The 25,060-nt window shown below is 40.7% G+C and overlaps 1 protein-coding gene across 2 annotated transcripts; it reads right to left on the bottom strand.

Moving 5' to 3' along the window:
• Nucleotides 1-255: 255 nt before the first annotated feature.
• On the bottom strand, nt 256-22,943 carry LOC114564183 (vang-like protein 1). 2 transcript variants are annotated; one of them, XM_028591410.1, is made up of 9 exons: nt 22,804-22,943; nt 17,485-17,734; nt 16,292-16,463; nt 9,754-10,182; nt 8,913-9,088; nt 6,232-6,365; nt 3,693-3,843; nt 2,554-2,788; nt 256-2,062 (listed from the first exon to the last, which is right to left on the bottom strand). In XM_028591410.1, the coding sequence occupies exons 2-9, from the start codon at nt 17,553-17,555 to the stop codon at nt 1,802-1,804; spliced, it is 1,629 nt and encodes a 542-aa protein (XP_028447211.1). In that variant the 5' UTR covers nt 17,556-17,734; nt 22,804-22,943; the 3' UTR covers nt 256-1,801. The 2 variants fall into 2 exon arrangements, with proteins under 2 accessions (XP_028447211.1, XP_028447212.1); XM_028591411.1 differs by having other exon boundaries at nt 22,800-22,943.
• Between the last annotated feature and the right edge of the window lie 2,117 nt (nt 22,944-25,060).

The following is a 25,060-nucleotide window of genomic DNA, read 5'->3' on the forward strand; positions in this document are numbered from 1 at the left end:
GTAACATAAAATTACAACAATCAAATGCTGTAAAAAGGTCGATACAAATATTTATTTTTTTACAAATGTGACTTTGACACAGCTGCTGTGATTTCACATGTTCTGTTGTATAAAAGAAGACAGGGACAAAGTATTTCGAAAAACAATCTCTCTTTTCTTCATTATGTTCCCTTTCTTCTCTCTCTCACTCTCTCACACACACACACACACACACACACACACACACACACACACACACACACACACACACACACACACACACACACACACACACACACTTGAAAACTGTACATGTATGCTGAGCACATCCTAAATATGTATAACTGAGGCACGTGTAGTCAAGAACTATTTACAACCATCAACACTCTAAAAGCCTAAACAAAACTACACCATCATTGACCACAGTAACACTTGTGTAAATATAAATTTACAACATAACAGTTCTCATAAATACAAAGGGTTTGAAACAGATTAAATATTCATACGAATCAACAGTTTGATTGAAGCTCAGGACAGTGTTCCTGTTCCAGTAGCTGCAGATAGGTGGCAGTAGTGTGATACTGAGACAAAATACTGACAGCAGAAATACTGACACCGGGTTGATCTAATTTACAATAAATTATTCATTTGCAGCACATGTTTAAACACTTGCCAGCATGAAATAAGTGACTATTCATTTAGGTGAGAAGTTTGGAGGGATGTCCTAAATGTTTTGAAATTGCTGAAGTAATATCCCTTTAGGTTAGGTCAAGTTATGCATTTTCTTGTGCTCCATGATTTACATTATGCAGATGGGTGCTGCAACAATACACTCTCCTCATGATGAATAAAGATGAAAATCAGTGGCATATGTTTTAAAATTAAACAGCACAAAGGCAACAGTTTTAACACAAGATATAAAAGGTCACCCACATAAACCTAATAGCGTTCTCTCTGCTGGCCTACAAAAAGATCAGTACACTGCACACACTTGACTGTACATACACAATAAGTAGTCACGTGTTTCCTCACAATCTATTGGCTAGAACCATCTATATTCAGCTGTACTGTGGTTGCACTCAGTCCAAGAGATTCCAGTGATTTTGACATTTACAAACATGTTTCATCTATTTACAGTACAGTTATCGCCACAAAAACAGCGCAGACAGACAAGGTAAAAAAACATATCTTTGACAAGGTAAAAAAAAAGAATCTAGCAATGCACAATTTTGATATAAAACGTCTGGAAGGATAAAGTATATTCACATATAAATACTGTACATACATCTGTAATACAGGGCAGTTAAATAATTGTTGCAAAAACTAAAAGAGCAGTTTTGGAGAAAAAGGGTTCAGGTTATATCAAATGTCCCAGTCACTAACGCTAAGGCGAAAAGAAGAGACAGGTCTAGACAGATCCTGAGTGTACGCTACACTCAAAACACACATGCATTTTCATCTTAAATCACACACACTGCTCAAAAATCATGAACTCCCCCACGCAGGCACACACTGGCACATGCAAATAAAAAGAAAAAGAAGATTTGTGAGGGTCATCTGTCGTGCATAGAGGAATACCTGAACTGTGTTCTGCAAACGTCAGGACAGAGAAATCCAAGCATTCTCCCTCCCATTTTCTGTCTTTGATCACCTTTCATGTTGCTCGGGACAAAGACAAGGAAACAAAGATATTCTTTGTGAGGAAATTACATAAACAAAAGTACAAAAAAAAAAAACAGTACAAAAAGTCATTGTTTGAAAAATTCAGTCGGAGATGTGTAACAGTCCTGTAAGTCCAGATCAGCAGCACTGGTCCACTGCGTTAAACTGAGGTTTCTGATTGGAGCAGCAGTATAAACTTGTGAGACTTGGGGTCTATGTACTCCTCAGTCAGTCTGATGTACGGGATGCCCTTGACAGTCACAGCTAAGCTAAAGTCAAGACATCTTAGCAGGAACTCTGACCCCTCCTTTATGCCGCCGGTGACAGAAGCCTCGCTGACCAAAGTCCACTGGTCTGCCATCCAGCGCTCAGGGCCGTACTGCAGGGTCGGACCAGGGGCCAGGTATGCCTCGAGGAACGCCTGGACACACAGAAACAGCCAATGATAAAAAAACAATGTTCACCAAGACAATCCACTTTAGGAAGGCACAATACTGAGAACTATATTTTAAACCTGTTTGATGGTTTAAATGATACTGGTGAGTAGGCCTACAATGTTATCATATCATGATGGCCAAAAGTATGAACATTAATAACTTGGGATTATCGTTTAAGTCCTGTAAACACTGACTTCTGTGGCTTGGAATATTAAAAACACATCTATTCTATTTTCTTTTTTATATATATCATTTTTAGGGCATTTCAGGCCTTTAATTCCACAGGAAAGATGAAGACATAAAAGGGGAGAGAGAAGGGGAACGACATGCAGCAAAGGACTGCAGATCGGAGTCGAACTTGCTGCCGCTGCGTCAAGGTGAAATTCTCCACACATGTACGCCTGCTCCACCAACTGAGCTAACCTGGCCACAAAAAAACGTATTCAAATATTTCAAGGTTCAAAGCCAAACTCACCTTAGGGCTCATGTTATTAACGAGGCAGAAAGCCAGGTGCTTCTGGATGCTCTCCATGCTGTGGCAGTGCTGCCTCCTGGTGGTGCGGAGGTACTTCTGCAGCACACGGGCCATGGAGGGAAATATAGCCAGAGCTGCTTCACGCACATCCATGATGTCAGACGGTGTCCCACGCTCATCCTCTTTTTTCATCCGACGGACATGTGTGAAGGCCTCCTCCACAGCCACCACCAGCCTGACAAAGTGAGAACACACACACACACACAGCAGTTGACTTACAGTCGGCTCTCTACACTCATATTTAATCCATTGGGCAACACTCTAATGTATCAGTAAAACTGTTGAGCCCTTTTCATACATGGAGTACATAATATAAATCTGTTAAAGTAATGGCTTTTTGTCATTCAGTTTATTTGCCCTGAAGCATGAGGGGAAAATTATGGATACATTTATATTATTATAGACTACAGGAGAATAATCTCCTCATCATGTTCTTAGAAATGCCCAACCAGGGACAAGAGTTGAGAATTAGCACTAGCTATAAACTCTATATGCTGCGCATCAGTTACAGGCTTTGTATTGTAACTATGTTTGCTTGTATGGTCCCTGTTAAATAAACACATAATAAAAAAAATAAAATCAACATAAAATATGGCGTTCACAATGTTGATCACCTGGTTTATTAAACTGATTTAATTTTCTTTGTGCATAAGAGATGATAACTAAGTAACATTTATTACAGTGCTCTTCATTTTTTAAGTCTATTTTAAGACAATAGTCAGTTGCCCATATGTACTTTGAAACTGGTCTTGATGTATATTCCTCCTGTTTATACTTGACATTAGAAGATCCACTGTAACTGTAGAACGACTGTAACTTTGGAACAGTCCACTTGACTTGACTAACTCAAGACTCCTGAATCTCAAATTAGCTTCAGATAATCTTTTGAATACATTTTTGCACCAAACACGGACTGTAGATTTCATCCTCCATCCCTTACATTGAAAGCACATTAGGAATGGAACCTTTAATGGCCAGACTTGACGTGCCTTCAGACCGTGCAAAATTGCTTTCACATTTCTGGCTATAGATCAGTAAGCAGCCGCTTGACATGCTTTCAATTGTTTTCCGTGGCTCACCTGGCTCTACGTTTACGGACTCTTCTCTCGTAGTCGGCCTCTTCATAATACAGCTCATTGTGGGCGCTGTCTTTGCGTTTGGCGGCAGCTGTAACCATAGCCCGTGACTGATTCCCATTACCAGGCTGCGCTGCTGCTGTGTTCCCCGGAGCTGCACCAAATGGAGAGGACAGAGGAAAATTGGTTTTATCAGTTTAAGCAGGAGGAAGTAGCACCTGACCCCATCAGGGTCCTTGACTCCAATTAATGGGCTATATCTCAATCTGAATCATGGACAGCAAAGGTCAGATGGGAGGAGAATATAAAACAACAATAAATATAAAAAAGCCTCTTTGTCCAGTATTATGTCCATTTCCTAGGTTTGAGAAACATTTCAGAAGAGTTGTTGTTAATCTTTGTTACTTATCTGGGGCATCCACCCAGATCATGTGTCTCTGGCACAGAGAATGTTAATCATAGCACTCACAGAGGCAATTTCCACTAGAAGCATCTATGTTTCTCCTCAGAAAGACTGACGCAGAAACATTTATATGGCTGGATTGATTAAATATTCACTATTTTACACTTCAAAGCCCATGGTTCTTGTCTGATCTGTGAATTTACTGGTTAGTGTGACAAACCCATAAAGCTAATGGAGCTTGTACAGCAGTATATTAGAGTTCCTGGGGTTTTATTGTGGGGGAGTAAGGTCTGCTCCATATTAATGAAGATCAGTACAGTTTGGGGGACGTTATAGAGAGTAAACGCTGCAGGTCAGGTAAGGATATAAATCATTAATTATCTGATCTGCATATGTGTTTGTGTGTGTGTATGTGTGTGTGTGTGTGTGTGTGTGTGTGTGCAGGTGAGAAAGAGAAGCTGAATGTAGCCATGACAAAATTGATGAAAAACTATCCTAGTGTATACTGTGGAAAGAATACCGTCAGATAATTTGCACAGCGAGCATTGTAAATATTTTCACTGAAAATATGGGTAAACACCAGCCTCTTTAACTTCCTGGCCTACATATTAATGCCATAAGAAGAGTGACTTTGAATGCCTGTGAATGAGAAAGAGAGAGGGGGGTGAGTGGGTGTTGAAGTAAGTGAAACATGAAAAGAAAGGGTAAAAAAAAGAAAGTGAGAGCGAGACGAGCTGGAGACAGGCTAAGTGGGAGGAAGGAGAGATGTGGGAGTATGTGAGGAATGAGTGTTACTCTGATGAATTATTTAGGGCTTGAAATTCCATGGCCCCCTAGAGGCCTCTCCGCTGCACTTTGATAGGGAAGGGGGTGGGGTAGATGGGAGGTGCTATGAGGACACCATATCCCATACTGCATCCCTGCCATAGATCATCCAATCCACTGTGCTTTGCAGCGGGTGTAGGATTTATGGGTGTTGAGTGGAGGACCCTTTTAATTGCAGGAAGTGCAATATGTGGCATTACAGGATGTGTGTATGTGGGTGCAGGGCAATGTATCAGAAGCATTGTAGTACCACAGATGGAGTTTGTGTGTGTGTGTTCGTGTTTGTGTATGTGTAGCAGCAGTGCTTTCCACACATGCAATATATACATTATTTCAGGGACGGTGGCTTCAGAGTGCAGTAAAGATGGAGTGAACTGAACCGTGAAATTAGTGGCTTCCTGTGAAAGAATGCTGCGTAGAGGGATGTTGAGGACTTTTATCTGTACTTACTGTCCAAAAGGTATTTTCTCAGTTTGTTTTTAAAAGCTGCTCATGGAAGAGATGGAGATGGAAAAGAAAACATCATAACAAGAAAACAGAAGGAGCGGAAGACAAAACAGGGACCTGTTTCACACAGAGATAGACTTTGACTATGGTTTAGTTTTAACGAATAATCAGACTTCAGACAGACCTGCAGTTTAATCTGTTGAACAAAGCTGTCTAGTTCTTGACTATTTTAGTAACCACATCTAACCGCTCAGCTCCCTGCAGTCTGACAGAAAACATTTGCCTTATGGAAGAATTCAACAGCTTCCCTAACAGAAAATTCATTTAAGAGTGTACCAACATAAAAACCTCCAGAAACATTCAATCCTGCGCAAGGCTCAGGGTAGTTTCTTTGGGCAAACAGAAATGACTGACGACTAGGATTGGGCATCGAGAACCGATTCCTACTTGGAATTGTTTCAAAAATTACGATTCCAATAGAATCGTTTCTTTATTGGAATCGTTTGGAATCGTTTAGGATTTGATTTCAAATCCGATTATCGCTTATTTTACGTTGAAAAAGTCCTGTAAAACTGCAAACCACCATTGAATCAAAATAAAACTTTCCTCTTATTTGTGAAAATAGGCATGTGACCCGTTTCAACTCCAGCCCTCAAAGAATCGGAATAGAGAATCGATAAGAACCGGAATTGGAATCAGAATTGTTAAAATTCAAACGATGTCCAACCCTACCGATAAGGATACTGCTGTAACTTTTTAGGCTTAAAATAAATTGGTCTCTGTATATCTGAAACCTAGCACAGACTAAGTGAAACAGGCCCTTGTGAACAAATGAAACCCCAATATAGGACAGATGAGGCGACTAACCATCCACATTGTACACCTTCAACCCGGCCAGGTGTTTGGCAGCCCGGTGCTTAGAGGCGGAGAGAAGGGCTGGGTTATGGAGTGGGAAGTCTCTGTAGTAATACTCCAAAATGGACAGAGCAGCCTTTTGAATGCTGTGTGAGATGAAAGAGAGAGAGAGAGAGAGAGAGAGAGAGAGAGAGAGAGAGAGAGAGAGAGAGAGAGAGAGAGAGAGAGAGAGAGAGAGAGAGAGAGAAGGTAAGATTAAACTCATAGACAAAAGAAATACATTTTACATAATGGCTGACTTATATAAGAAATAAAGATAATAATAATAATGCCCTTGGATCCACTGAACATTGAGTTATTAGACAAACAGAAGTAGTTCTGTTGATTCTGTTGATCAGTTCTTTTGCCTTATAATGATTCCACAAAAGTTATTGGAAGTTATTTATAAAATATGTATCCGTAGTGTATTTCAGGTTTCAACCTTTCAAGAATTTATTAGGTTTCTAGCCTCATATAAACCATATCTAATTACCACATTGTCTCGTAGTCGTGCCGACACACTCATTTAAAAAAGATACAAAGTAAGACATCCAAAGGAAGAGCGCCTGTGTCCGGCACGTTGTCTTCCCTCCCCCCAAACTCCAAGAATAGCTTGCCTTGAGCAGACTGTAGTCCGGTGGTGTGAAAATACTGTTACCGAAGTGATAAAAGCACCAAATTTTGCATGGTGTTTCCTTAGGGTCTATAGTGTAATTGTGGCCTAGGAGCCCTCGAAAAAAACTTTATAACATGTCATATTAGAAGTATATCATTATTAATTAAATATGCTTAAAAACACAGTGATTTTCAAGTTGCTGCACAAGATAAAGTGTTCAAATAAATCCCAAAGTTAACATTTTATATGTTTATTTATGTTTATGAACTTTTACATAACTAAAGCCTCAATACACGTTAAAGTATTAGGAATATGATCTTTATTGGTCCTGTAATTGATAATTATGAGTTGTTACAGTTGCATATGCAAAGAAGTGAGCAGTCTAGACTTGCTTTGCCACATTTGCAGGTCATCATAGGCTTGCCAGGCCCGCCAAACTGACTTCTTACCCTTCCCAGTTAAAGCAGATGTTGTATCACAACCTGAATAGGCATGGAACATCAACAGTGCTTGATAGTGGTCACATTTTGCTCGGGGGTCTTCCACCAATGGCTGCATAGAAGCATGATATGCAGACCAAGCAACTGCATCATCACTGGCCAGTTCTGTCTTCTCTAGAAGGGGCAGTGCATGATTGACCCAGTTGTTTTCCTCTTCTCTTGCATAATCCAATAAGCCCATAGCTGTAACTACATTACACTCTGGCACTGAAACAGAAGTGTTTTTCAGAGCTACAGCAGGGACAGTGGCAAAAGTGCCAGGAAGAGCTTTATTTTTATTTTCAAAAGGTGGTATCATAATGGGTGGTCTCTGTACAACACAGTCATCCTTAGTTGGTAACTGAAACATGCTGATCCAGTACCATGAAAGGAGCCTACAGAAGTGGTTGAACTTGGGTCATAGTCAAGGTTATCAAGGGTACCAACTGTGAAGAGCCCTTTCTGGAGACAAGCTGGAACCACAACACCATCAACTTCAAAGCGTTCACATGTGGCTTTAGCAAGCCAGTCTTCAATTTGAATAACTCTGTCAAATGAAATGCTAATACCCATTTGGTTTAATTGCTGGACCAGTTGCTTGCTTCTGGTTTGTACATGTACATTAAGGCCTATGCAAATAGGGAGCAGTGGTTCACGTTCAAGGCTGTGTCTGGTCATCCTAGCAGTGGGTGTTGCCCTTTTCTTTATATTATAATGAATGCCTTGTCCCACTGTGAGGCAAGCCCGAGACTCACATTTCTCTTGATCTTTCAACGTGGAGCCATTCATTATCATTGAGATAAGAGACTTGAAATTAGGTTTCTTGACATCTTTCTGGGAAGGATCCAGTGAATTTGAAGCCTGTATGGTTGAATATGTCATTTCTAATAATCTTCGCAGCTTTTGCCAGGATGAGAGCGTCTTCATTAAAATCTCTCTTCCTCAGAGCTTCCCTTAGCATATTTCTCATGCCCTCCTTGAAAACAAGAACTGTATTCCTTCCATCAAATTGTTCTTCTGCATCTGGAAAGCGTTGAAGCAAATTATTTTTTTCAATCTGGTTTGTTGACTTGCTTCCTGACACCCAGTTTCTGAAGTCGATTTACATACAAAGAGTGGAGCTCAGATAGCATAAAGAGAAGGAATCCAGAATCAACACATTTTTCAACGTAGTCCTGAAGTTCAATAAAAGTGCGAGACTTCATCTTTTCATCTATATTTTCTGGACATTGGTCGCTCTTACTAGCGAGTCCACGGTAGCGATTTTCAGGAGGCTGATGAGTAACTCAATTACTGCCTGTGTCTTCCCTGTGGACATTTGCCTCCATTTACAAACATACTTCAACAGTGTAATGACTGTAACCAAGTGCCAGTGAGAGTGTCTGAATGTGTGCTGTACAGAAAAGTCATGTTCACATGTAAAATGCTAATAAGCTTGTATTTATAGTTTATTCTTTAATCCATCTTTTTATTAGGAATAGGAATATTAGGATATAAAAGGGATTAGGAATATACTGTATGTATATCACTTAGAGTACGTAATAACAGCGATTGCGTACCTAAGCTGTCCTATGTTGTAGTGACGTGTTTCGCCGTCTGTGGAACGGATGACACACACGCTGTAGCAGGGCTGGAGGTGGCGGAGTTCCAGCAGCACCACAGCCAGGTAGTGGACAAACAGCTGGGAGTCCACGAGGGACACAGCAAACTGGACGATCCCATGGTAGTCCTCATCCTGCTCAGACCACATCATAGGTTTAATGAAAACACTCACTGCTGGATGAAAACCCTCTTCTTTAATTTCATTTCACCTATATTTAATCAGAAAAGTCTGAAGATTAAAAATTAGATTAAGAATCTCGTTTTCAAGAGCAAGATAGGCAGCAATAACCAGTTACAGGCAAATAAAATAACCACAAATAACGCAAACATGCCACAAAATTAGAATTAAACAAAAATGTGATTACAAAATCATGACTAAAATGGCTAATTAGAATAAGATTGCAATCTAAAAACAACCTAAATGCCACATTAAAAACAACCCCAGAGATATGTAAAACCACAAAATACTTTTTATGTGCACATAAACTTTTTATGTTTATGTGCACACTGCACAATTATAGATATGTTTGTGTGGAGGAATAAAAATAAAATAAAAATGTTTTTCCTTAGATTAATGAAATCCAAAATAAAGGGGCAAATAAGAAGAGATAACATTAGAAGATGATCATACAGTCGCTGCAGATAGTGGCTGATTCTGATTGGTTGTGCATTATTTCTAGGTAACCACATGCACCATGCATCAGCCTCAACACTGTTTAAATATTTAGTAAAAATATATAAGATCTTTGAAGCCATAAAAATACTTTTAATGCTCTAATGACACACTCTCAAACCCACCTGTGCATCAAGGATCCGGACCCCATAGAAGAGCCAATAAGACATGGTGAGCAGAAGTGTAAGTGTGGTAAGGAAGGCACGGTACACACACACTCTGGGCAGGCTTGCCCGGCCTGGCTTGAGAAACAAGGCCCACATGGCCAACAGGAGGATGAGGAGCTTGAAGGCGATGGAGAGGAAGAGTCCCTCACAGGCTGCGCCACAAGCCTGCAGCCTGTCTGGCCACATTACAGCCGGAAGAAGCAGGAAGGCCAGGGGCGTGGCCAGCACCAGCAGCCCCACACATGAGCCTACAGCCAGGGGAAGATAACGGCGGAAGCCTGCGGTCCGGTCCTGCATTCCCTTCCCCAGTCCAACCACTTCCTCCTGAGAAATACTCAGCTCTGAGGTGCCTGTCACCGCGGTGGTGGTTTCCCCCCAGTTATCATCCTGAGGGAGGAACGAAAGAAAGCTGAAGGGAGGGTTGGCACATAATGTGTTCACCCAAATAACACAAAAAAAGTGAAAGAAAAACACTTCCTTTTCGTACATCCAGCAGACACTGGGCAACATTTCCATTCATATGAATGTAAGTACAGTAGTCATCCTCCTTTTAGTTGCTAAATGCTCAACTATGTTCACCAGCTAGTCGCTAACTTTGTCTGTCTGCCTTGTGGTGCTGGGCAGGTGCAGGGCAGTGGATTTATCATGGCTGAAAACAGCTGCCTGCTGTGTCTGGAAAAAAACCAAAACAATGAACAGAAAGATGCTAAAAAGCTCTGCAGAGCTAAAGGGCACAGATTTGGGTGATAATACTCTGTAGGAGTAACCCCATGAGTTAATTGATCAATTGAAAATATTGGCCAGTGTAGCTTTAAATATAATTTTTCAATGCTGTGAGCACAAACTAAATGTTGTTCACCTTGTATTGTATTGGGGTAGAGGAGAAAATGTCAGAGACAGATATCTTATAACCTGGGCGAAGAAAACCAAATCTATCTGCATTGCTAGATACCACTAGAGGTAAGAGAGATGTTTCTTTGTCATTTTAAAATGGCTGACAAAATAGCCAAATCAGGGTAGAATTAATGAGAAACTGGCAAATCAATTGATAAATAGAAACCTGAAACTGACAAGAAACAATGCCTTAATTATCCTATTTTACTCTTGTCTTTGCATGAGCGAATTATAGATATGCACCATGCACACAGCACATCCTTCAGGCTATTCAGAGATGTTTGATTTTCTTGGAGTTTTGCCTCATTATGACAGGCCTTCAATGTCCCATTGAAGTAATATAAGATGACATGTTAGGTAGTGCTGTAACGTCTCACACACACACACACACACACACACACACACACACACACACACACACACACACACACACACAAACAAACAACAAAAGCTGAAGCTTTCCAGGCCCTGGCCCATCATTGCAAATTAGAGTCAATTATTTTCTTTCAAACAAGTAGGGTCATTTTAAGCATAAATTCCAAGATTTCCAAGAAAGAGAGACAGGGAGTATAAATAAATGACAAATCTGAGGCAGTTATTTCTTTGTGTGCCTGTCATTAATTCAGGTAATTAGCCACTCATTTTCCCCCAGAGTGTCACTGCATTGTACAGTATATCTCAAACTACAACTAATCACAGGAGCAGCAGCTGCAGAGAGAGGAATGAGGGCTAGAAAAAAGACAAGCTGAAAAGATAAGCCTTCGTGGGTCCACACATGTTCACACACACACACACACACACACACACACACACACACACACACACACACACACACACACACACACACACACACACACACTTAAACCCCAAACTCGAGCCATATGGGCATGATGAACCTGCTGGGTACCGCAGACAGAAGATGGTCACATTAATTCTCACCTGTCTAGAGTGTGTATCGCACTGTAAACTGTACCTATTACCGCAAGAAGTTACAGTAATGTTTGCATATTAAGTGAACCCCGCTGCTATGTGTGGAATGTGAAATATAAAATTTACATTAGGTTTTCATATTTTCAATCAAGAAAATGCATCATGAATATGGTGCATAAATATGAATTCTGCCCTCCATTACTGTTTATAGCTAATTAACTCAGCCATGCTGGAGGAGGGGATGCCAACAGGAGCCAAAACATGAATAAGCAGGATAAGAGGAGAGGAAGGGGAAGGGAGAGAGGGAGGGTGGCAGTGGTTTAAGGTGTGGGATAGAAGTAAAAAGGGAGGTAAGTGCAGTGTCAACTCCATTTAGTATCCAATCTCATTTCTATTCCTCTCACATGTCTCCTCTTTTGCTCCCTTTTTATCTTAAAAGTCCTATGACATGCTGCTTTTTGGATGCTTTTAACTATGCCTCAGTGGTCCCCTAATACTGTATCTGAAGTCTCTTTCCCAAAATTACAGCCAATACGAGCCAGTCCCACAATGAGCTTTCCTTAGGATGTGCTATTTCGGTGTCTGTAGCTTTAAATGCTATTGAGGAGGGGGGGGGGGGCTTGCTTCGCTCGTTTGAAAGCCATGATGTCTCTCTTTCTCATGGGTGGGCCAAATTCTCTGGTCGGGCAAAGCAAATAAAGGGGAGGTAACCTTTCCCCTTATGACGTCAAGGGAAGATTCCAGATCAGCCCATCTGAGCTTTCATTTTCTCAAAGGCAGAGCAGGATACCCAGGGCTCGGTTTACACCTATCGCCATTTCTAGCCACTGGGGGACCATAGGCAGGCTGGGGGAACTCATATTAATGTTAAAAAACCTCATAAAGTGAAATGTTCATGCCATGGGACCTTTAAGCCAACTCTGTTAACAGGTTCCCCACCTCTGCGAACAATCAACGTCATTCCACACTTCTGTGAAAGAGCAGAACAAGTATGAATACAAAACCAATACCCCATTAAGCTTGACACTTCATTCTTAGCCGTGGAAACAGCAGTTAACGAAACAATCTCCACTTAAGTTTAACTTATTCACCTGTTCTTTAGCTTTTGGCAGCATTACAGGGTATTCATCAGCAGATAGGTTGCTCAGTTGTTACTTGTGCATAGATGTTGTCTTTTGTATGTATGCATGGTGGGCTAAATATGTATTTTTACTTAATTTTGACCCTCTGTCCAAATTAAGCTTTTGTTTATTTCACCCAATAAATGTCCTTTAGATCAGCTCAGTATTGTATACTGCAGAAAAATATGCAAATGAGAGTGACTAAACCTGGTTTGGCTGTATCTTAAACACAGTAGGGGTGATAGAGCTCAAGAGAAGCTGAGAGTCAGCAGAGAAACCAGACTGTCTGTGTTACTCATCACCAGATGTCAGCTCTAAGGCACAATTATGTTTTTGCTGGCTGAAAGAGGAGGAAGAAGATGAAATTTAACTTATAAAATGTTCCTCTATTTAACAAAAATGTCCAAAAGTGACACATGGTTTGGTGTTGTAGGCTCAACTACATGCAATATGGCTTTTTCAAGGAAGTAATTTGTACACGTCACAAGCGCTGGTATTGTGCATGCTGGCTCACTGTCATGACTCACTTAGACACTTGAATAGAACAGAGCCATCATTAATGTTATTAGTAGTCTGTCTTAACAAATGTACGTTGCTGGCATAAAGCCTGACATCTAGCGTAATGCCCTTCCCCTTTCCGCTATCTATTTTACAAGGGCTGCATCCAGGGCTTAGCACCTCCAAGGACGGTTGTGATTGGTTTAAAGAAATACGAACAAGTCAGAGCATTTTTTCCCCCAATCCCATAATAGATAAGCGGTGTAGCCAGACCATACTTCAGCACTGATGCAGTGCTGTGGAGATAGGTCTGGCAACGCAAGACTTTGTTATAAGTCAAAATGTCTACTGTGAAAAAGGACAATTCAATCAGACATTTGAGACAGTTCAGGTAAATATGCACCCTAATAGTTGATCTTATAAATCAGCATCTGAACATTTAATTCACCTCAACAATTACCCCCAAGGCATTTATACAGCCAAGCTTTCATGCTGATGTTTCATTTAGTGAGAGAAACATTGTATCACTTATTGAGCTAACACACAGGTAGAACCAGCCATTAAGTCTCAATGGATTAATCCCAAAGATTAATGCCACACTAATCAGGCCTGATCTCTACATACAGTAAAGCGAGGAGGAAAAGTAAGTCACTGATAGAGAATGAAACAGAGAAAGGTTACTGAGAGAGAGAGAGAGAGAGAGAGAGAGAGAGAGAGAGAGAGAGAGAGAGAGAGAGAGAGAGAGAGAGAGAGAGAGGCGGGCAACATGGCTGCTTGCTTGGCAGTCTTTTCATCTGGCAGAGGGTGAATATGGATTATGGTTAGGCCTGTTCCACCATCATAAAGCACAACACAACAACAACATACTGATTAGCAGCGTTCACACAGACTCATACATACAGAAACCAGACAATCTGCCAACTGCAAAACACAATGGCTAAGCCCCACTTGCCTGGGTGGAGGTTAAAATGACATTTGCACATTAGTGTGTTTGCAAACGTATTAGTGTCACTGTGTATGTGTTTGTGTTCAAGTGAGTCATAGGTGTTACGAGACAAAAACAACTGGCATTAGTTTAACATGCCTGGCAGGTTACCTACAATTTACTCCATTCTTTTAATTGAGTGGTTATTTTTACATTACATTAAACGATGTGAGTGTAGCAACTATAAGTATGTGTGTGCGTACAACAATTCGATGGAAAGGGCTAAGAAGCAAAGTGGAAAAATGCCAAAACAAGAGTATGTGCTTCTCCCCATATGCTTTGGTGTTGCTAGAGCTAACATTGTGAATTGAAGCCGCTGCCTTCTGGCATAAAGTCACCGCGCCTGTCTCACAAAGAAGCATGGACAGTCTCAGTAACAGACTCTGCACTCTCTCTATGACTCATACACATACACAGAAGCTGAGGTCCAAGACCGTATCCTTATGTCATAGCCATGCGTGTAAACATGGAGGATTATTCATATCAGCTTTCCTCAAAGTGGCGTTTGGCTGGATGTTAAGGCTAATCTCAGTCTGTGAGAATGTATCTCTGCACTGGAGCCTGTTAGTGTTACAGCAGCTCTGCCATCTAACAGAGCTGCTCCAAAGAAACAGTGGCTGGGGTGGACTTTGGTGGTGGTAATGATGTTGCTGCTGCTGTGCCATTTGGACACATTTTTCTGGAGGGCTAATGCAATACAATGGCAGATTACTTTACACTGCGGACAATGAACATACGATACAAGCTGACACTCACATGACATCGTGGAATGTGGCTGCCCAGCCAGAAGGGGATGCTGAGCCAAGACAGCAAAATAGGTCAGACCTCTCCGAAATTCTCAGAAAGTCTGGCTGAAGACATGCTCAGATCCTATTCACATTAAATAATACTCTATACTCTATAGTACATATTTTGCAGGCAGCTTGTACGCTCCACATACACACACGTTTTCTCCTTTTTCTCTTACACACAAACCAACAGTACTTAGAATGACAAAATGCTCTCTTTTTACTACAGATTTCAAGTAGGTCAGAAAGACTGTGAAGAGAGCCCAAGGCAGAGCAATATATATATATATATATATATATATGTAATTATTTTCTCCTCCTTTGGTTGTCTTTTTGCTTCTCACTCAGCTTTCTTTAACTTGCATGAAAACAGCTAGCCTGGCTCTGTCCAAAGCTAAAGAACAATATATCCTATATAATATAACTAAATCCTGTCCTGCTCCTGGCAAAAGAAAAGTCTGGCATATGACAACTTGCTGTTTTTACACTTTGGTTTTTGTACATTAAAAATTTGTGATTAAAATAAGATATGACCTGTTAATTAGTGTTTGTTTTTTTTAATCTATTTTTGGATCGAGCCAGGCTAGCTGTTTCTCCTCGTTTGCAGTCTTTGTGCTAAGCTAAGCTAAGCCAAGCTAAGCTAACCAACTGCTGGCAATAGCTGACAGATATAAGAGTGAGACCTTCCATCTAACACAAGTATATTTGTATTTATTAGAACTACTTTGAATAATGATCACGATTTGAATGCATCTTTAATCCCTGCGGTGTTGACTTGGTTCAATATCCATTCTGTCTTTGAGTTGCATTATCACAGCATTTTGCCTCCATGTGTCTACTTAAAAACCTCTATTGCTTGCAGAGCTCACCAAGATCAGCTTTATGGAATGACTGGTACCAATTTGCTCTGCTTTCAAAGCGATCAGGCATGACAGTTATACCCACCCACACCCACACACATATACACACACACTGTAATACAGCGTTGTCCGTACAAATCCCTACAGGCCTACAAGAGAAATGCTAATCCTCTGACCTATTTGATCCCTTGTCACCATTGTTATTATGTTTCAGGCACTGTGGCAATGGGCAGCCAGCTGCTGAGAGGAAGAGTTTAAGGTCATGGTGCCGAGTTTATACTGTAGAAGGATTACTGGGCCTTCTGATTTACTGTATTAGGAATGAATTACTTCTCTGACAAACAGCTTGCATTCCTTCACAGTTTAAACATCCCATTTTTGTCACGTGAACAGCTTTGTGTACACTTCCATGGAAAATACCTGGGCCTCATCTCCCAGATCTGCTGCTGGTGTGGGTTCTCCTGGCAGCGGATCTCCATTGTGAACGGGGGAGTCCTGGGAGGGCGTGTCAGGGGGGTTGATGACAACGGACCTCTCAGAGCGACTGCTGTCTTTACTGCTGCTGGCCTTGTGCCGCTCGCGACTTCGATCCCTAAAGTTGAACAAACACAATGAACATGAAGCACGGTACAAAAGCAATTTAGACCCATCAAGTTAAGATCATTAATACATACACTCATGTGCTCATATGCATTTTATTGATTAATCTGGACATTATTTTCTTGATTAATCGTTTTGTCTATAAAATGTCGGAAAATAGTTAAAATGCCTTCACAATTTGCCAAAGAGAAGTTGATGTATTCAAGTTTCCTGCTTCATCCAAAGCTCAGTTTATTTAGTTAATTACTTGTTTATGAGTACTCAAATACATATATACACACAAAACAAGACCTGAAAGAAGAAGTCGATTAGCAGAAAATGAATGGGCAACAATTAAATCTTTGCTATCATTTAGAGAAGAAATCTCTGGTTCCAGCTTCTCAAATGTGTTTAAAATCTGCTGCTTTTCTTCGTCTGATATGTTATGATAGTAAACTGAATATTTATGGGTTTTGGATTATTTGTCTGACCAATCATAGAATATGTTACTGTGGACTCTGGGGAACTTATTTTTTTAATCATTTTCTGACACAACACATAGGGACAATAACAGGCAGATTATTCAATATTTAAAAAAAGAAATTGCTAGTTGCAGACCTACTTGGCAAAACGCTGGTGGAAAGGGAGGGAAATATTGAGGAATGGACATGACAGGGATCAAATTATTTTATCATTTGCAGGATAGACCGAGTGAATCACTGAAATAGGTTAGAGCCACTCAACTGTGACGACCCTAATCCACAAACTGTCTCATTCTATTGCTTGTTCTCTGATCTGTCTCTCTCTTAGTCTCTCATCTGATTAATTTGCCCACAACCAACCCGTTGCCCGCTCAAACTGAAGATAAACACAACAAACGCAATGTGCAGAGAAGTCATTACATGAAATACCTTAGCAAAAGGTGCTGCGAAAGAGGCAGCCTGTGATCTAGCGGAAACCCATGTCATGGAAATGGAGAGGTAGACAGATACAGCTGAGAAGCAGATGGAAAGGCGGACAGACAGGAAACATACCCATGTCGGTTTGATCTCCCCGAGCGGCTGGAGTGATAGGAGTAGCCCGAGTGGGTCGACTCAGTGTCCATTCCAACGCAGTTCAGGTCCGGCGATTGGCCAGGGGGATGAGGAGAGATTTGTCGTGTGGTGAAGAGGGTAAGTTGGCAGCAGCACTCAGGAGGAGGAATGGGTTGCTATAGAGACAGGCCTCAGGAATCCACGGCGACTGATAACTACCCCAGAGAGCTGCTTTAATAGCCACATTGACCTTAGAGATGGAGAGATAGAGGCTATGAGTCTTGCATCAAAACTTGCAATGTCTGACAAATAATGCATTAGAGATATTAGCCAGGCAATATATTTTTGCACAGGGTTGCGCTGATTATCATTCAATGTATTTTAAATAAGAGCAGAATGACCAGTAATCAAATATTAGAGTAATCACCATTTTCATTATCTGTGCTTTAGGAGTGGAAAGCTAGCTATAATTTTCCTGTCTACCTCTGTAAATTGCTTTCCCCTGTCTCTAACAGTTATAATTTATCCATATTATCTTTAGAGTCTGTTCTGAATTTAGCAAAACATCATTTTTGTACAGCACACTAGGCTTGAAAAAATGTACAAGACAAACTTTATTTGGAAACAATGCCTCAAAACCAGGCATTCAAATGCCACATTTACAACATATTTTAAAAAGTTAAGCTTTCTCATTCATCGCTCTTAAAGTAATTGTGTGTGTGAGTGTTTTTTTATGTGTTAATTATGCCATTTTGTCCAGGTCTCTCTTGTAAAAGAAATAATACATCTCAGGAGATTTCCTGGTTGAATATAGATTAAATTAACAATTACATCAAAATCCTACAGTCATAATGCAGGACCTTCAGGGAGAAAACAGAGGCCAGTGCCACCATTTTTAACCAGCACTATTGAAGATATTATAGGAAATGTGTTTCAAAATATCATATTTGAAATAATGACAAGTAATCATAGCATATTGTAGAAGTGCTATCAAGCTATATTAAACAAATACTGCAATCCACTCATACCATGTTTGAATTAAATTTAAATTTCCATCAGGTTCCAAAAACCAATACATCCTGTCACTCCTGTTTAAGTCATTATGAGGTTGGACAGACTCACTTCCTGGGCCTTAATAATGTATGTTGTGTGATGCATAAGGACGACTCAGGGCTTCACCATGCATGACCATTCATTTAGACCTCAATCTACACTCTGTCTGTCTGCCAGCTGTTGTCCCAACAACCACCTGCCAATCACCATCCACAGCCCAGTCTCATTTTGCTAACCGGGATTATTCTACCTCCTGTCATTTACAGGCCATTTGTTATCTCTGTAGCCAACGGTGCATATAAACAGTAAAATAGCCCATTCAGCATATTAGGATGTGAATGAACGCAGCGGCAGAAAGATCATGCTCTGAAAATGATGGTTAGACGAAGACACTGCAATGTAGCGGATTTCCATTCAGATGATACAGACGGGGTTGAACGTTTTTCTATCCTTTCTTTACCCGTCATGGGAAATGGGGACGTGCATATGAGAAACCACATCATTTCCATCAAGGACTGTCACACATACGCATATAAATGATGTAATAATATCACTACTGGCTGAATTACATGTGTCAGACAAAAGCTAGAATTTGCAAATGATGGTGTGATGCCAAAAAGAATAGTTTCTCTAAGAGCGAATAGGACATTGGTCTCCACTAATACAGCCGCTATTGAAAGAGGGGGAATATATGCTGAACAAGGCAGAGCTTTATATATATGCAGGACTTCAATAAATATTGTACTTGAACATACCACTCATCAGCATCAAAGCTCAAACCAGAGATTTGATAGAGGAAAGTCACATCTCTCATCTCTAACCCACATCTGGAGCGTCCACTGTTGCCTTGGCAACATCGGAGGCAGGAGGCCCCATCTAGCAGCAATAATCAATCACCCCTGCTGAGAGTAAATTTGTGCTATGTGTGTATGAGAGTAGTGAGAGTGTGTGTGTGGGGGGTTCACAGTGTGAGGGCACAAAGAGCAAACAATGGCTTCTCATCACACCCAGTGCCCGTATGGTTAAATGGATAAGGCAATGGTTTGAATAAAAGCTGTTAACTCCCTGAGTGCTGATCTCTGAGCATGGCAGTGGTATGTGGGCCAGGATGACTCCTCTGAGAAGCCACTCATCCACGAGACGAGCATGAAGAGGCATAGTGAACCAGGCCATGTGGAAAATCGCAGCCACGGGGTAAAAACAACTATCAGTTACAAACCATCAGATAACTATGAATAAAGCATAACAAAGTGCATCAAAGATGGGCGAATACATGCTTATTCTGAGTCGGTCCATCCAAAAAATTCAGTAGTCCTCTGTGAGGGACTGTGTTGAAAATGTATTTGCTAGCGAGGCGTAGTTGCTTCGCTGCAGACCGTTCTGGTTGGCTGCATCGATAAGAGATTCACAAGGGCAGAAAGTGACACTAATGTAAAACAAACACTCATTAACGTGTTTGTTTAGTGGAAGGAGGCTGTTGCACAGTGGGAGCTACTGTACTGTAACTACATAGGCTCAGAGGTTCAGGCACACGTGAGATAATTTTACTCTTTTTTTTTTTATTCCAAAAAGAGAATATAACCAGGCTTCACTATTGCAACAAATACGTGTATGTGTGAGTCTATGGGGAGAGCTTTAACATCTGATAGGTTAGGTTCTTTAGGTGAGGTTAGGTTAGCCTTTTCCCCCGCAACTCATCAGTTAATAATAACAGATGAGAATGTGGGATTTTAGCTTAAAGTCCTTGGCTGCAAAGACTTTGGCCTTGAATCTGGGCAGAGAAAGAGAGGTGTGGAATTTGCGATTCCATTAAAGCATCCGATTCAATGTTGGCATCCTAAATGGCGCAGATCAGCCTCTTAGCTCATCTAGAGCATGTTGAGGCCTGGTTACCATGGCATCTGTGCCCTCCCTCACATCCATTAGACCTCGTGCCTTGGTTTCTTCATTTGCTCCCTGCCCTGGTGGCATTCTGCCATAATCAGCCAGACGCAGCAGCTGGCAGTCTGCTGTTAGTTTATTTTCTTTATCGTTTGTTTCACAATTTCAAAGCAATCTACAAGCTACCCAAATCTACAACATATACCTACAGCAGACATTACTCTAGGGCCAAATCTAATGATTATTGTCATTTTTGATTAATCTGCTGATTATTTTCTTTAAAAAACAGTCAACCGATCATCTGAACTAACAGTTGAAATTTCAACAGTATTCAATAGGGGTGTTGAAATAAATCACTGCATCACTGGACGATTCTGCATCGATGCAGTGACAGACCATAATCGATTATTATTATTATTGCCTTTTGTCTGTTGTCTGCTGTGTTCAACCTCCGCTACATTTAGGAAGTGTCTTTTTTTTAAGAGCAGATACAAAAAAGGGGAGTTCATAATATATCTGACTGCTTGAATTTGTTGATGAAAACCATGTGTAGCAATATATAATAATATTGAGGAGGTGACGCATCGTGATGCATCACGATATTTAATCGATTTGAATCGTTGACAGGATAATCATAAGTGAATCGGGACGCCAGTGAAGATTCACACCCCTAGTATTCAATTTACGATTACAGGAGATTAAGAAAAAAGCAAATAGTCACACTTGAGGACCTGGAACCACTGAATTGTTGGCACTTTTACTAAATACATGCCGTAAATAAATAACCGATTATCAAAATGTAATTACATACAAAACACTTCAGCTAAATATTATTTTAGTGAAATAAAAGACGTTCTTTGAAAGTGGCAAATAAAAAAAACAGACACACACGTGAGTAACACAGTCCAGAAAACTGGGTAAGACCTCTTTGAAATCAAATAATGGGTGACAAGTGTGTGCCAATATTATTTATAGTGATAACAATCTCCAATCCCTCCATGAACTGCAGATAACCCAGGGGAACAGCTGCAGATTAACACATTATACAATCGCTGTTAACTGACCAAAATCACACGAACGGAGCCAAAGATGCAGCGACATGAAACTCCCATGGAAATTATTTTGTGGGCCTTACCACCGGGACATATGATGTCATTAGGAACTTGTTTCCTGAGTATTTTCCTTTCATTGTTTGCTGACAGTCTGACATTTGATTCTTGGCACAAAGGTATTTGTCAGATATGTGCAGAGATCAAACCTGTGACCTTTGACACACCACAGTAAAAGGAGAAAGTTAAGACCTGACACAGTTCTCTGGAATGCAACCCCCCCTCCCCCCCGATCCGCTCATGTGGAACTAAATAAAAGTACAGTAGAGGGAGAAGGAGTGAGCTTGTGAGAAAGATAACTCAGTCCATTCCTACTTTAAGAGCAGTGCTTTTATGCCTGTAAATACACTTCTGTACACTACTCTACATTGCATCATGCATTGTAGCGTGCTATCCAAGCTTTGCAGGAGCCTAATGCTCCTCAGAAGCCTAAAGGTAGCTCCACTTCTCATTACACTTGTGGCACTCTGCCCTGCCAAGCAGAAAAAAACATGGTTTAAAAGAGAGCAATGACAAAAGCCTTGCTGCTGACACCACTTTCTTTTGATCATTCATGGCAAGAATAGCTTCCAGGGGATGACTCATCTATTCAAGGGGTTCCCATACCTCACAGTGCCCTTAAACCTCTCTGCACAGGACCTATCAGCACTAATCAATAATAAATAACTGTAGTTTCACTGCAGCATCATGACTCTAAGATACTGTGGAAGACAGCACCGACAGGGTCACAGGAGGCACGGGAAGCGGCTTCAGTCATAGTAACGCCTCATCCAGCTGTGCACAGTGTTCTCTCCAGACAGCTGCAGATGATGGCGATACACACCATCACCCTGCAGCGGCAGTTTGCATCTTATACGCCCTTTATTTCATAGGCTGCTGGGTCTGAGAGAGAGATAGGGATGTGATGTTACTTCTCTATTACACAGCTGCAGTTTCGGTTACAATAGATCTGGTTTCAGTCACATCCTGAACACCATTAACCCCAGTAGGTCACCATAATGTAGCCTATGCATTACTTTGATTCTATCTATTTATTTACGTAAGAGGCTCTGAGGCAGTGTCTAAAGAAAAACTACAAGGTTAGCTCCCAGACAAATATGGGTTAGGATGACTAAAGGCTACATCTGTCTGTTGAGAAGGAAACCATTTTTTTTTCTCACGACGGCAGCGTTGAACTTCATCAGTAATTCCTGCGAGGGGTTGTGTCTCAGGCGTTTGGCAAAGATGTACCCGGTGTAATGAAGACAGCATCACGATAATCAGTTCATTTACCTACCTTTCTTTTCTCCGATGTGTGTCATATTCCCCACTTGCGTCTCGGTGTCAGTGTCCTGGTGAATCTGGAGCCGCTGCGCTGCTGAGCCGTCTGTGCTACTGACAGGGGCAGCTCCCTCATACGAGCCTGGCCATTGTGGTTAGCAGTACCAGAGAAGGAGGCAGCATGGAGGTACAATACACTAGAGTGCCCTTTAATGAGTATTTTCAGTTGCAGCCCACAAGAGGACGTCCTTTACCTGCCATAAGCAGGAAGTTGGTTTATGTTCCCTGTGAATCTAAGTATACTATACCCTCCATTAAAAATGTGTTCTGCTTACTGTTCCTTCTACTTGGTGTTTGAGCTTCACTGTGCACTTACATGTATGTGCAGAGTTAGACATTCGAAGATCACATGGGCTGAAGTGGGAACGTGTCTCTGAGTTTACCTTAAAATCTGTTCTTTCCCTAAAATCACAACTAGTTTGGAGGCCAATGTGGTCCAATTATGCAATTTAATTTGATTTGATTTGATTTATTTAATTGTAAGAGAGTGCCTTACACATGATAAAAGGACATCAAATACAATCGAGGATAAAAACACAGTAAAGTCCAAGACTTATTTCCATTGTGGTCCTCAAGCAAGTGTAATGTGTAAACTTTCTAAGGAGGGACCTTTTAGTGAAGTAGGAGACATCTTTTGTCATGCTGGTAAACTTCTGAAATGTGCATATTTATAGAATCTGGATTTTTCAGTGATGGAGAATGAGGACAGTAGATGTAATTAGTTTGAGTTTTGTGTTAAAAAAAAACAAAAACAAAACAAAAAGTGTTAGACTATTAAAAGCAAAATATTTGGAGGGCAAAAATCTACCTCAAATTCCTTGTGATTTGGATAAATTGGTTCATTTAGGGCATTCAATCTCTGGCCAGATGGCAGAGACAAAATGTTGAGGAATTATTACGAAAAGGGTCTCATTTGTACCCAGAAAAAAAAGGCAAGGTAGACCACAGGTGGCACTGCAACACTTCATTAAATGTTAAAAAGACGTTCACTACATCAAGAGCGAAAAAACAACCACACTAATAGCAGTAACACTATTTAGCTGTGTTGCGTTTTAAAGTTTATTTTTGACCTTGAAAACAGCAGTTGACAAAAAATCTCACCTCAAGGTTCATTCAGTAGCTGTTCTAGAGCTTTTACTTCATCAACAGATCAAATTTCTGTTTTGGAAATTGAACAGAAAACTTCATCTGCTGAAGAATCTCATGTAATATGACTGAACGCTCCAGGACAGCTACTCAATGCAAACAAATCACTGTTTCCAATGGCTCAAGGCACAAACAAAACATGCAGCTATAACCTTGAATATCATATGAACTGCAATAACTACCTCTACCTATAACTTGGCTTGGGTCGTGATAGAAAAACTTAAGTGACACACTGTAATTGATGAGATGATGGCATAAATATTCTTACATCAAGTAAGAATCAAGTAATGACCAACAATGACTCAGTAGAGCATGCAGGCATTAGTGGTACATATACATATGCCCATACACTTGTCTCAAATACATTTTAGGAAAGACCTCTTTAAATAAATAAAGATTCCATTTAAAATATAGAAAAAAGTGAATATAAACTTTTAACAGTTAAATGTCCCTCAGAGGGCAGTGTTGCTCCTTCCAATCACAGTAATGTGTGACAGAGCTCTATGCAGACTTAAATAGCCTACAGTTCTTTCCTAGTTTTAGTATTTGACCCACATTGGCTAAATCTATACTGAATATTAATAACCATCTATGTATGGCCTTTACAACTTTTCCTGCCCCATTTATCTTAAAATCTGATGTTAGTCTTGGCCTCTCCTCTCTAACATAGCTATTGTATCCAGTGTGTAGACCAAGTGTGTAGTGTGTGTAATGTGCAGTGTGTGGACAAAGGGCTGTCACTTGTGCTGCTGGAGTGGACATGAACAATACCTCAAGCCCCTTGGGCCACATTACACCGCAGAGACTCGCATAAAGGGATGAGAGAAGGAGCACAGTCAGCGTCTGACAAATGGAGAGGGATATCAAAGGGACACGCAGGAGTTTGTATGGAAATCTTACGAAATATAAATGCCATATTTTGGTGATATGCAAAGCTGGGGCAGTAATAGTCAAAACACTGAGAAAGACCACAGATGTTCAATGTTACCTAACATCATATCCTCGACTAATTAAAATTACATAAAAGGCCAATTGCTGCTTTACAGACACTACTGACGTAAACAAAC

Source organism: Perca flavescens, chromosome 11, assembly GCF_004354835.1.
Source record: "Perca flavescens isolate YP-PL-M2 chromosome 11, PFLA_1.0, whole genome shotgun sequence".
In the NCBI taxonomy this organism is placed as follows: domain Eukaryota; kingdom Metazoa; phylum Chordata; class Actinopteri; order Perciformes; family Percidae; genus Perca; species Perca flavescens.